The 13614-nt window shown below is 42.7% G+C and overlaps 1 protein-coding gene across 4 annotated transcripts in view; it reads right to left on the bottom strand.

Annotated features, from left to right (window-relative positions):
* RNF17 (ring finger protein 17) overlaps positions 1 to 13614 on the bottom strand; it is a 156358-nt gene that overhangs the window by 108113 nt on the left and 34631 nt on the right. For all 4 annotated transcript variants that reach the window (XM_075592318.1, XM_075592315.1, XM_075592314.1 and 1 more), the window contains exons 9-13: positions 11347 to 11518; positions 7973 to 8043; positions 5029 to 5103; positions 4315 to 4619; positions 1554 to 1640 (exon numbers count right to left, since the gene is read on the bottom strand). In XM_075592318.1, coding sequence (XP_075448433.1) covers positions 1554 to 1640; positions 4315 to 4619; positions 5029 to 5103; positions 7973 to 8043; positions 11347 to 11518 — 710 coding nt within the window. The remainder of the gene's footprint in view (positions 1 to 1553; positions 1641 to 4314; positions 4620 to 5028; positions 5104 to 7972; positions 8044 to 11346; positions 11519 to 13614) is intronic.

The raw sequence follows: 13614 nt of genomic DNA on the forward strand, positions 1-13614 counted from the left end.
TGAATATATTTTGTAAAACTACGCTTGGGTATGTGAGACGGTGCACCAGCTGAGGGAAAAAGTAGTAGCTGGACTGCTCATTACTGGTACAAAAATACTTTAGTTCCGGCACATACACTGGCGACACACTTTATTCGAGCTCGGCTAGTCCCACGAATTCGGGTTTACCCGGGTGTATTGAGGTTTGTGACTGTTTTCTGCCCGAGTGCATTGAGGTATTTTCCAGGCAGGGATTGAAGCATTTTATTCCCGCTGGCTGCAATACTGCACAGTATATATATATATACTGCATTACAATTCATGAATTTATGCCATCTGGTAGACACGCGAAGCATTGCAGCCTATTAAATCCTAATCATTATCATTTAACAGATCAGCCGCCCGTCAGCCAGGCATGAACCCAGGCTGGGAAGGCAAACGCAACGGGGCTTGTCAGAGGTGAGGAGCGGCGCATTCCAGGTATCTGCCAGGTACATACTGGGTATTTGCTCGAATAAAGTGTGTCGGTGCAGTAAAAACAGCAAGGGGACAGACCACCTCCGACGCGTTTCGCACGACGTGCACGCTTTATCAAAGAGTAAAACTAGGCTTAACTAGCCTCTTATTGCAGTGGTGTTCACTTATCTCTAAAGTTGTACAGCATATACATAGACTCCGTACCCCACCAGCGATGTTTAATATCAGCGAGGAGAGACCACTGTACCCCACAGATTGTAGGATCAAACACAAGATAAAAAAAAAGAGGGAACATCCCCATTCATAACTGCAGGTGTGGATAACACTCCCACAGACTACCCAGCACTTGAGAAACCTTAATGCTCGCGTCACCACCCACAATTGGTGCAATAGTGATTGATAAACTACAAGAGAAACAAAGACACCAGGAAATTCTTGCATTTCCATCTCCAATCCAGTATCTTAGGCCTCAATTATACCTGGAACTGCAGAGCTGCAAAGAGATCCTGTGATGTCATCATAGCGACGCTACATGTACACATGCAAAAGAGATTTGTAGCACTACTGCAGGGAGACATGGCTATATATATATATATATATATATACACACACACACACACACACACACACACGTGTGTGTGATTGGTTTGTTCAGATATACTGTGATTGGCCCGTGGCAATCACGTGATGGGGCTTTCGTCTGTGAAAATCAAATTCTCAAGAGCAAGAAGCTTTGCAGTACGTCGCGGCGCTACCGTCGCCATTAGTATGTGAGCTTTCATTGGATCCTATTGCTTTGTTCTGAAGCAGCGCAGCATTAAGCCACGCAGTGTCGCTGGCGATTTCTGGTATAATCACGGCCTAAAGGATAATGTGTCACCCCCTCCTAAGTTTCAAAAGTAGGTTCCTCTCCATAAAATTGCAATATTCTCGGAGACACTATTAGTGTACTCCTTCCCATGACATAACCAATACTTTATGCAGTAACACAGTGTGATTTGTAGATCAGCAAGTACTGTATCAGTCCACTGCTATAAATAAGTTGAACACAATGTAAACATTGACATCATTTAAAAAAAAACAAAAAAACAACTCACCTTTTTTTTGTCCAAATTGCGAACTCTTCTTTTGAGTGAATTTTCTGTGCCTCCTCTGTGTATCACAGCTGAATTCTAAAGCAGCAGCTTAAAAAAAAAGGGGGGGGGGGCAGGGGGTGAGAAGAAAAAAACCATTAAAAACCATCAGTTCCAGAACAAATCTGTTTAGGGAAAATTGGTAACTATTTGCAGTCTTTTGTTTCATTTTATTTAAACTTCTGAAACCTTGTTGTAATTGTAGTAACAAATGATAAGAATTTACCAATGGGAGGGGAAAACAAATGTAGTCTACTTATCCACTTATTCATAAAGAGATTGTGAAAATGGAAAATCCCAAGTCACGTACCGATATTACTATTCATCTTAGAAAATGCATCAATCTTTTAGTATTGGATGAACCAAAAATAATTCAAAAAAAGGTGGAAAATTTGGTTTACTGACAACTTATTTTCTTTCAGCCCATCTCACAGCAACACATCTGTGTGTTATAGGCTGTGCTTTCTGTGGTATAACAGAAAGAAAAAAAACTTTCATTCGATATGATAAAAAGGTGACCCCCTCTCCATCTTCCTAGTGGTGTTACTTATAATACCTTTAGGTAAAAAAGACTGATACATAACATTTAAACATGCCATATCATTTATTGCGCCAAAAAAACCAGGAATGAAATGAAGGAAATATTTTTTCTTTCGGTAAGCCAGGTTATCACTTTATTAGAGTAAAGGAGAAATATAAATATACACAAATACACAGGGAGCTGGAGATTTGGCAGAGCACCATGGAAGAAGTAGGGTACTTGAAACTGGTGAGGCTCCAGTGAGAGATCCGTTTGGGAGACGCCAAGTGAGAAGCACTACCACACTTATATGGTAGACCAGGAGAACGAGTCATAGTCTTTGCCTGTGAGATGCCTGGTGAGACGTGTATGGTTCTTTATTTAGGGGCAGTAAACCGCAGTTGGAAGTGTCAAATCTGGGGAGGGTACTGACTGGATCTGGATCACATGGGCATGGTGTGATTCCTGTTAGTACCAGGACACGCCCTGTTATTGGGCAGGGTTACAAGCCCTTCCCCCGGGTATAAAAGCCGACACCTGCCAAATTGAGTGTGCCCCGAGGTGGATGGTTATGGTACCGTGTATACCCTATGCCCTATAAGAGGGTTGAGGAGATTAGATGGGGCTCTTGGGGCCTGAAACCTCGGGGGTTTGCTCCAGGAAAGGAGATATGTCATTCTGTTCATGCAATAAACCTGCCGTTGGTTCCAATATGCTGTGGTTGTTGGGAAAGAGTATGGCCTGTGGGGACCATCCTGCAATCCGCAGGATCCTCATGGGATGGAGGCGCTGCACTGTGAGAGATGAGGAAAGTCTGTCCTGTTGCTGCTCCCAAACTCCAACTGCGGAGCAACTCAGGCCTCCTGAACCAGCAGGTGAGCGACAGTACCAAAGGCAAACACCCATGTAGTGGCCAGATCTGCTTTGCTGAAGCAGAATTTCAGATGCAGAGTTGAAATGCAAATGTCTTGAGTTAATATCAAGACTTTTAAGCAATAGTTTGCTTACCCAGTGTTGTTGCAGGTCACTCCAGCAATGCAAGTTAGGAAGTGTATTTCCAAAGCATGTTATTTCGTTAAGCTCACTCCTTTCTTTTAAAAGCAGACCAAGCAAATATTCAACTTTTTTTTTAAATAAATCAGTTCTGTACTATGAGAAAATATTTGTAGCATTATTATTTTTTTAAACAACTCTGAATGACATTTTCCAAGTATTATAATGTAAGAAGCATTTTTTTTTCTATAGCAACCATTTACACAGTTTCTTCTCCCTCTTCAAAAACAGACTCTGGCACACATCTTTTTGAGCACTGCCCTCTCTCTAGCAGTGCACCAATTGTATCTAGTGACTGCCTAATCACATGATCTTCCCCATAGAACTTTGCGTCTTTGGTCCTCTTCTGCTGCACTACCAGCCATTTAACGAAGCCCCGAGCCTAATCTGCGCCGATCGATCACAGGAGAACAGATTGATCAGAATTTAGCTAATTACTTCTCATTGTGTGGATTGTATTGATGCACACATTAGGGAGGGGGGAGAGAACAGCACCTTGGACTGCTACTTTAATATACTGTACCACCTCTATTTATTTTCCTCATTTTCCCACCCATCTAGAAATATTTTGTTCTCCTTTTCATTACCATCTTTGTATTTAAACAATCTTAATTTCATTTATCGACAAAGTACTGGAAAGTAGCAAGTGAGCGGTGGCAGTGGGAGCCAGCAGGGCATTGGTTGCAAGGCGCACTGGCAGAGAACTAGAAAAGATGGTAGAATCAGGGGAGTAATCAGGGATTATTCTAAAGAGAAAGGAGGAGGGATATAGAGACGGAAGATGTATAAAAACACGGGAGATATGAGAAAAGTTATGCTGCATTTGAAAGGCAATTATTGATTTATAGCCCCTTTAAAATGATTATTATACGCCCTCCTGTTTATTTTAAACATATTTTAATAGTTCAGGCAATAGTTGTTACATCAATACAAAAATATAATGAAGTTTCTACCATGCAAAGTACAGTAAGAAAAGCACATACCACACAAGTCTAAAATATCAGTGTTAGTACTTCAGCTACCCAGACTGTAGTCATGGAGCTATATAGATATATCTATATATCTTTTGCACTGTGCATGGCTTCATGTTACTGTACATTTCCCACTCATTTGTCATTTTGTTTTTATAAATAAACAGTAGCATTTACTTACAACTTTGCTCCTCATCTATAATTTCTTCAATGATAACATCAGGACTAGACAAGGACTGGTGTAAAGCAGATTTTTTAGATACTGGTGAAGTTAATTCTCGAGGGCCACTGTGCTTTGATTCTGACGGCATCAGACATTCTTGCTCCATTCTAGATTCTTGTTGTGCTTCTTGCTCCATCACACATTCTGCTTCAAATTGTTTCCCACTCATTATAGCATTTTTATTTTCCAAGGACAAAGAAACATCCAGGTCGTACGGTTCTTCATTAGACATCACAGTATTCCCATTGTGTATCAGTGGACATCTATCAACAAAAAGTGTTGTCCATATAAAGTGTCACAAAAGAACGCCCCAGTATCGGCTTCTATTTAAAGCTGATAAAGTGAATATAAACTAAAAACACAAATACATGCAAATCATAACCATGTCTCATACTTGAAATAAAATTGCTAGTTTTTTTTTAGCTAATGACTACCGTCAAAGTCAAAATCAGATAATTTAAAGGGAATCCAACAAAAAAATGCAGAGACAACTGAATCCCATTAATGAAAGTTCAGTCTAGTTTTTTGTTTCTCTTTAGAAACCATATACCCTATTAATATTAATTAATAGAGCAAAAGGGCATTACATCCTATAAGTGAAAGATTTTTTTTTTTTAGCATCAAAGATCATACCTGTACTAAATAAGCCAACGGTGAAATACAGTTACTTACTCTGCAACCGTACTAATATATATTCTTCCCAGTTTTTCAACTGTCTCAATGATCTTTTCACTGTTTATTTGAAATCTGTTGACAAAGCAAAATTCGATTTCTTTAACATGTGTTTAAATAATAATTTTTAGCAATTCTATGTAGGAAGGGATAAGCAAACGGTCCGAAAGGTTCCTATTGGCTATGGCGGAGCATGGCAGTTGTCATGGCTTGTCTGGCCAGGGGCCATGCAGGGAGTTAAAGGTGTTGGATTGGTAGGAATGGGCTTGCAGGCTGAGGGGGTGGAATCACTAGATAGAAGAATCGGAGGTGAGGTCACAATAGATTGCATGTTCTGGCACAAACTTTTATTGAGGGAATAAATAGACCCTTCTACCTCGGCTCAAGAAAAGCTGCAGGGCTAAGTTTCTAAGCTGATCACTTCTCCCTGTACCACATGCCCTCTCAATCTCATCCCCTCACACTTTACCAGAACTCTTGCTCTCATCTCCGTCACCACCTTTACCCACATCTTCAATTCCTCCCTATCCTCTAGCACTTTTCCATCTCCGTTTAAGCATGCGGTCACACCTATACTCAACAACAGGGGTGCGCAAACTGGGGGGCGCGCAGCGGTTGCAGAGGCCCTGCACTCTTCCCCATGGCATTTAAATTCAATGCCGGGGGATCGCAAGGCCTCTGCAACTCAACTTACCTCGATACGGCCAGCTTCAGGAATCGTCTCCATGGCAACGCGGCATCAAATGTCACACCCATATAATCAATGGTCTTAATTCCCATGCCCTCCTGGAACCTTAACAATCAGGCTTTCGTACAGCTCACTTAGACTGTGCTTGCTAAGGCTACCGCCCCGGTCCTCACGGCTGCATGCACGCCTAGCGGCACCTGCAGCCACGATCGGCGGTCTGTAGGGAGCTCAAGGGGAGCGCTGGGCCATAACAATGTGCCCTGCCATTGGCTGTGCGCCACCACTTGACTGCGTTGTGGCCAGCGTACGCGTCACAGCGCTTTGTGCGCCCTCACACAGCCACTGGGGACTGCCCCATAGAGGGCTGTGCTGTGGTGTGTGTAGCGCGCACCGCAGTGACAACCGTGGACTCAGCCTAAAGCAGCCAATAATCTACATGAAGCAGAATCCCAGGTCACAATTCACTTCTAATTCTACGCTCTCACTCTGCTGCTTTTGATACAGTCTATCACTTCTCTTTCATACTTTAAACGCTCTCGGTAATCGCAACAGAGCTCTATCTTGGTTCTCATCATATTTCTCCCATCGCACATTTGTCTATGTTGCCTAGAGGTCTTCGTCTTCTGTTGATCTGTCTGTTGTACCCCTAAGCTCTGTTCTGGGACCTTTCCTTTTCTCTCTCTACACAATATCACTCTATGACCTCAAGAACTTTTGGCCTTGGGCAACATCTCTATGCAGGTGATACACAGATCTATCTATTCCCCCTACCCTCACTCCTGCAATCCAGTCCCAAGTCCCAGATTGCCTCCTGGCTATAACCTTGTGGATGGTGCTCTGCCGCCTTAAGGTCTCAAACTGAACTCCTAATATTTTCCCCTAAATCTAGCTTAATATCCCCTTTGTCCATCACAGTAAACGGTACTACCAGCCTGTTACCAAAGCACGTTGCCTAGGAGTAACATTAGATTTTCCCGCTCCTTCTCCATTCACATCATGGCTAAAATCCATCGCTTCTTCCTCTGTAATATTGCCAAGATCTGCCATTTCCTCTTTCAATTTACTGCTAAAACTCTAATGCCCTTATCCTCTCCTGTGTGGCTTATTGTAACATACTGCTAACAGGCCTCCCTGCCTCACAACTTTCTCTTTTGCAATCTATCCAAAATTCTGCTGCTGGAATAATTACACTTTCTTCCAAAAACAGTCTCTGCTCATCGCCTCCTTAAATCCCTCTTCTGGCTTCCAACCAAGTTTCGGATCACCTACAAAGTTCTCTTCTTTACCTTTAAGGCACCCCACTCCCCTGCTCCTTCCTACATATCCACTTTGATTTCTCGTTATGCCCCTGCTCGTCTCCTGCGCTCTAGCTAGAAGTGTCTCCTTTCCACCTGTCACCTCCAATGCTCTTGCTCACCTTTACCCTTTCCACTATCTGCTCTTTACCTGTGGAATTCCCTCACACTCGGCATACATCAAGCACACTCTTCCCACCTTTAAGACAAAACTTAAAACTCACCTTTTAAATAAAGTATTTCAAGAACTTAAATTCATGGCTACTGTCCCACACTCGCTCTTACCAACCATTGTGGCCAAGCCCTGCCATCTACTGCACTTATTCCCCAACCTGTCTATGTATCCCGGCATTCCACTTAGATTGTAAGCTCTCCGGGGCAGGGATTTCCTTTCCTATTTTCTGACTTTGCTACACTTATTGTATTATAATTCCCTGTAATGTATTGTCTCTTTTGTAAAGTGCCAAGTACACTGCAGGCACTATATAAAGATATACACTAAAAACGTGGTTGCAATTCTGACAAACCGTCGGCACTCTGGTGCCACAGGTCTCCCAGCAGCAAAAATGCATTTGTGTTGCTAATGTTACTTTAAAATGGCTCGTAAACCAGCCTTCAAACTTCAAGCATTTTTAGGGGTGTGTATTAAGAATCGCAACCCCATAGAACCTCTAATTAGAGGGGTGGAGGGCAGGCCCTTGGGTGCGTGACCACATAATCTGGAAGATGCTCTGTGACGTTAACAGATAGAGCTATGTGTGGGGTAGAGCCACAGTGCCCCCTATTTTTTTGGCTGTGATCAGTGATGGAAGGAATCCGTTAATGTGGAACCGTCTTAACGTGGCTTTGAATTAAGCGTTTTTGAACACAGGGCTGCATTATATTATCCCTACACAAATGTGCATCACTAAGGAATAAGCATGTTTGTCTTTCTAAGCCAGTCACATCTAATACTACTTACCTTAGATCAGCCATCAATACCAGATCACTCAAACAATCATTTTCCAAATTCCCCTTCAAGTCAGCAACAAGCTTAATTAGAAAAAAATAGATTATTAATTTTAACTAATATGTAAATAAAGGGAATACGAATTTGTAAATCAATATAACACAAGACTTGACAGTACAACTACCAAACTGAAAAGCAAAATCATCATTGTGCCTTAAGTCTCTTATATTGCCTTTGTACTCTTCTAGTGTATTTCCACTATACCCCTCTGTTTAGTTTACAGTATGTTTCCCCATTTACTTTTGGTCTCTTATTATTGAATGCTTCTAATGCTCAACTATTAGATTTACTAGTGAATCATGTAATGAACTAAGAGTCGGTTAATCAGTCGGTTAAAATATGACAAATGTTGTTAAGGAATTTTAATGCATATGAGAACAATTAGGTTAATGAGTTGGCAACAACAACAAAAATAGTAGTAAGAACTTGGTATGCAAATCTTTAAAAATGAAATATTAATATACACCTAAAATCATCAAGCTGGCGAGACAGTAGAGATCGAGATACATATACATTTTTTTTAACACAAACTTTCTCCTACCTGTGCTGCATCCAAACATGCCTTCTCTATTGCTCTTGGTTTGCAGTTTCCTCACTTCTTTGTAAACGTTTCTATTCTCTCCATCTTCCCTACTCCCCTTATTCTATCCACATTTCTTCCTTATTCTCCCCTCCCCCCTCCATCTACCAGTGCACCACTATTTAGACACATCCATCCCAGCTACTTCTGCACACCTCAATAAAAAAAAAAAAAAAAAGTACCCCCACAAATCCCCTCGTCACCTCCATTCTCCATCTACCCCTTGCTGCTGGGGATCTCTCATAATTCTGGACCTGGCCACATAGCCACCTGCTCTCGCAACGGTTCCCTCTCCTTCCCTGCCAAGTGTGTAACTCACCTAACTTAATATCTATTCATTGTCTCCCTTCGTTCTCTTTTCCCTTCTCCTGTGCCCTCTGGAATGGCCATGGGTAACGTGACGTCAGAACGCCGGAGACAAGGAAAGGAGGGGGGGAGGGTGCAGGGGGAAAAGTTTGCACACCCCTGCCTTAACACACACCCTTGGCTACATTCACAAACACACTTCCTTCGCACTTGGACATTTCACACTCATACGGATTTTCTGCACTTTAAATTTCTCCTGTATTTGACTCCCTTCTCCCACAACCCATCCTTCCTTCACTTCTGATCAAGACTTTGCTGACCACTTTAAAGGCAAAATGGATGTTATTAACAATGACTACTTTTCTCCTGCTAAAGAGTTAGACGTTTCTAAGCTGATCCTCTCTTCTCCCTCTACCACATGCCCTCTCAATCTCATCCCCTCACACCTTACCAGAAATCTTGCTCCTGTCTCAGTCCGTCTCACCCATATATTAAATTCCTCCCTATGCTCTGGCACTTGCCCCTCTTCTTTTAAGCATAGTGGTCACACCTATTCTCAAAAACACCAAAGTCCCTACGTGCCCCGCCTGCCCTTGACTCCAAATTGCTAGAATGTCTTGACTTCTCCCGTATGATCAACGGACTTAATTCCCATGCCCTCCTGGACCCTTTACAATCAGGCGTTCGAACAGCTAACTAAAGTGGCCAATGATCCCATTGTCCTTTTCCTCCTCTCTCTCTCTGCTGCCATCGATACCACCTCTTAATATTCTAATCTCTTGGTATCCACAACAAAGCGATCTCCTGGTTCTCATCCTTCTCCCATCACACGTTTCCGGTTTTGTTGCCAACAGGTCTTTGACTCCCATTGATCTGTCTGTTGGCGTACATTAGGGCTCTGTTCTGGGACCTCTCTTTCGCTGATAAACAGATTTATCTAGCCACCCCTATTCTCACACCTGGCAACTCATTCTCAGGTCTCTCGTTGCCTGCTGGCGATATCCTCATGGGTGGTTCTTCGCTATCAAACTAAATATGTCTAAAATGGAGATACTCATTTCTCCCTACACCTGGCCTAATATCTACTTTTTTCATCACAGTAAACGGTACTACCATCCATCCAATCACATCAAAGCATGTTGCCTAGGCATCTTTCAAAATATTGCCAATACTGCTCTCGCTTGCCTTAAAACATTTTCACTCGCTGCCCCTTACCTGTGGAACTCAGTCACACTCTGTATATGCCAAGTACCCTCTCTCCCAAAGTTAAAGACAAAACTTAAAACTCACCATTTAAATGAAGCACTTCAATAGCCTAGACGCATGGCTACTGACCTACACCCACAGTCACTCCTACCAACAATTGTGGCCAAGCACTGCCATCGAGTGTACCTATTCTCTCATCTGCAATCGCCATGTCTCCCAACATACCATTTGGACTGTAAACTCTGGGGTAGGAGATTTCCTTCCCTATTGTCTGATTTTGTTTGCTGCACTTATTGTATTATAATTTCCTGTACTGTACGGTCTCTTTTGTACACTGTGGGCGACACACACACACACACAGACACACACACACACACACACACACACACACACAGTCCCCCAACAGATGTTTTATTTATACATGTATGTATATACAATAAATGGGAGAGAATAACAGAGGGCATAAAGGTGCAGTATCGCATATGACCATATTGAACTAATGAAAATGATCTGTTTTATATGTTAAACAAATAGGTTTAATAAGTTTAACCCACCACTAATTTGAATCTATAATGTTACCAACATTTACAGTTTAAAGTATGCAAAAATTAATGTTACAATAATTACATTTTGTTTGCCCTGGACGGGACCCACCTCCTATTTCTCACCCAACAATTATTTTAAATGTTTTCCTGTGCAATAAAGTTTACAGATTAGCAGCACAATGTTGGCGTCAAATGAATAGTCTTCATACTGTACAAAGGGACATTCCGATTGACAATACAGAGAGATGCTCTTCCCTCGAGCTCCTCTAACACCCTAGCAAGCTGAGCTACTGTATTATACAACAGTGGTGCGCAAAGTGGTGGACTAAGCACCCACCCCGGGGGGGGGGAGGGGGGGGGCGCAAGATTTTCTGAGGGGAGCAGGGGGGTTACAGAGGCCCCGCGCTCTTCTCCCAGGCATTTAAATTACCTGGTCTGAGCTGCCTATTCGGCGACGTGTCCCCATGTCAACACGCCGTAACGTGACGTCATGAGCTCAGAGCTAGTAAGGGAGGGGGGGGGGTTCAGCGGCGCAAACAGAAAAGTTTGCGCACCCCTGTTATATAACATTCTGCAGGGTTGACATAACAAATAAAATAAAGAATAGAAAATAAAACTACAAACAAACAACAGAAGGGTATTATTCTGCAGAAAAGGAGTTCAATGATCAATTTTGTGTGGATGCCTACCTTATTCAGATCACAGTATGTGCTCAGAGATGGTGTTTTCTTCAATCCCTCAGCAGATTTCACATTCATTTCCAAATTATTTTTCTTCTCTTCAATAGTCCTCACAGCTTTTTCTAGATCAGCTACATAAATGTCCCTATTTGCGTTTAGCTCAGCAAGTAAGTTTGACTTCCTATGGAAATAATATATTTTAATTAAATCTTAATTAAAGGAAGCAGTAAGACAATGATCAAAGAAAACAAAAATCAAGAATCAGTAATGTATTCACTGTTATTCATTATCCAGACAAAGGATAGTAGTGTTAGCCTGTAGAAGAACATACAAAATAACTGTACGGAAGATATAACTTAATTTGGTGATATTGTTGAGAAAAAAAATTGTCTTTTGGAACTTTTTCCAGGAAGATATATTTTGTGTTTATGACCCAGCTTGTCTCCCCTGCACCAAGATCCATGGCCTTGTCGCAAACTCTTTGTGACCAAAGTCATCCACATGGCAATAAACCTTTATCGGGTGCAATATTTTAAGGTGACCACCATGTGGTAATTACAGTAACTCCATCAATTAATTACCATATTGAGATACAATGGGGAAGAGCAGTAAAACATTTATACCATCGGGCTAATAAAAATGATTTCAAACCCTATGTTGGGCAAAAGAGAGTCAAGCACACCAAAAAACAGGTAAAGATCAAAACATCACAAATAAGTTCATTTAAAGGTTACATCCAATGTTTCGGTCTCAACATGCACCTTCATCCCTGATAAAGGTGCATGATGGCACCGAAACATTGGATGAAACCATGTCTTTCTATATAGTCATTAAATTACTTTTTTTGCCATCTTTTGATTTGTACCTATTTTTTGGTGGGGTTGACTCCCTTTTGCTCCTGATTGTTACTTCTTGACAGGACCATTTGCCTTAGCACCCATTTTATAAATTTCTATGACATCAGACGCCTTCCAGGGGCATCCCAAGTGACTTGACCTGATTCCCCCCCTTTTTTTTTTTAAATCCTATGTTGGAAAATGCATTCACCCCTTTGATGCTTATCGCTACCTAGGTATACCATAGGCATTGCTGTACCATGTGTTTCCCCCCAAAATACAGACTTACCTTGGGGATGGTCTCAGTCCTCTAGCCAAGCCCGGTGGCTGCCTTTCCTCTCGTTGCCGCCTGGCCCGGCTCTCCCCAGCTACGGGCCTCCATCACTGACTGTCCCACGCTGAGCATCGAACGGCGGCGTGCACCAGGCCTCCCTCATGCCAGTGTGTGCCGAAAGGTGAGCCCAGCTTGCTTCCGGCGTGCGCTGTCAGAGGCTCCGCGTGGGACAGGGTTAGTGAGGGAGGCCCGCACCTTGGGGAGAGCCAGGGCTGGCTCCAACTAGAGGACCAGCAGCCGGGCCCCCCTGCAGCCACCGGGTCAGGGACCCTTGTACTGGCTCTCCCTCTACTTTCAGAATAGAGGGCACATCAGACTCAAAGTACTTTTCATCAGGTTACAAATAAAAATGAACCAAATCTGTGGACACAACATGGAGTCACTAGGGTGAAAGATGTGATGGATAATCAAGCCCTTTCCTAAATTACAATTAATATTCAAAATCCCAAATACAGTACTAAATTCTTTACATACTTGCAACTTAGGCATCTCATTCAATCTAAGTACCAAAAGAAAGTGCCACTAAAGATAGCTCAATTTGAACTTTGATGTAACTGCCAATCTTTAACCAAGGGACTCACCTCTGTATTGTATCACGCAATACGCAGCATCCCAGGGGACCCCAAGATAAACAAATACGTTGGCATGGGAAAAAGACCTTAGCATCCCATAGATATATAAACTTGGCAAGACATTTGGGAGGTATAAAAATTCCATTTGTGTGGAAATTAAAAAAAACATATACAAGATTCTAGATCGTTGGTATTATACTCCTATTAAACTAAATTCAATCTATCCGAATGTCTCCCTCCTTTGTTGGAGAGAATGTGGGAGCCCTGGCGCCATCCTACATATTTGGTGGGAATGTCTTAAAATGAAACCCCTATGGGGTAAAATTCTTAGGCTGCGAACCCACTGCAGCCGGTGGCGCGCGCGGCCGCGGGCCACCAGACCCTTACCCGAATGGTCCTTGCCCCCGCTGACTCCTTCCGGCAGGGCTGACTACGTACTATGACGCGTCAGCCTGCTGGAGCTACAACCTCCTTGTGCTTTTCAGCGCTGACACGTCACGTGGTACGCGAGTCAGCCAATGGGGAGGAGGGGAGG

This window comes from Ascaphus truei, chromosome 3 (genome assembly GCF_040206685.1).
Source record: "Ascaphus truei isolate aAscTru1 chromosome 3, aAscTru1.hap1, whole genome shotgun sequence".
Classification (NCBI taxonomy): Eukaryota; Metazoa; Chordata; class Amphibia; order Anura; family Ascaphidae; genus Ascaphus; species Ascaphus truei.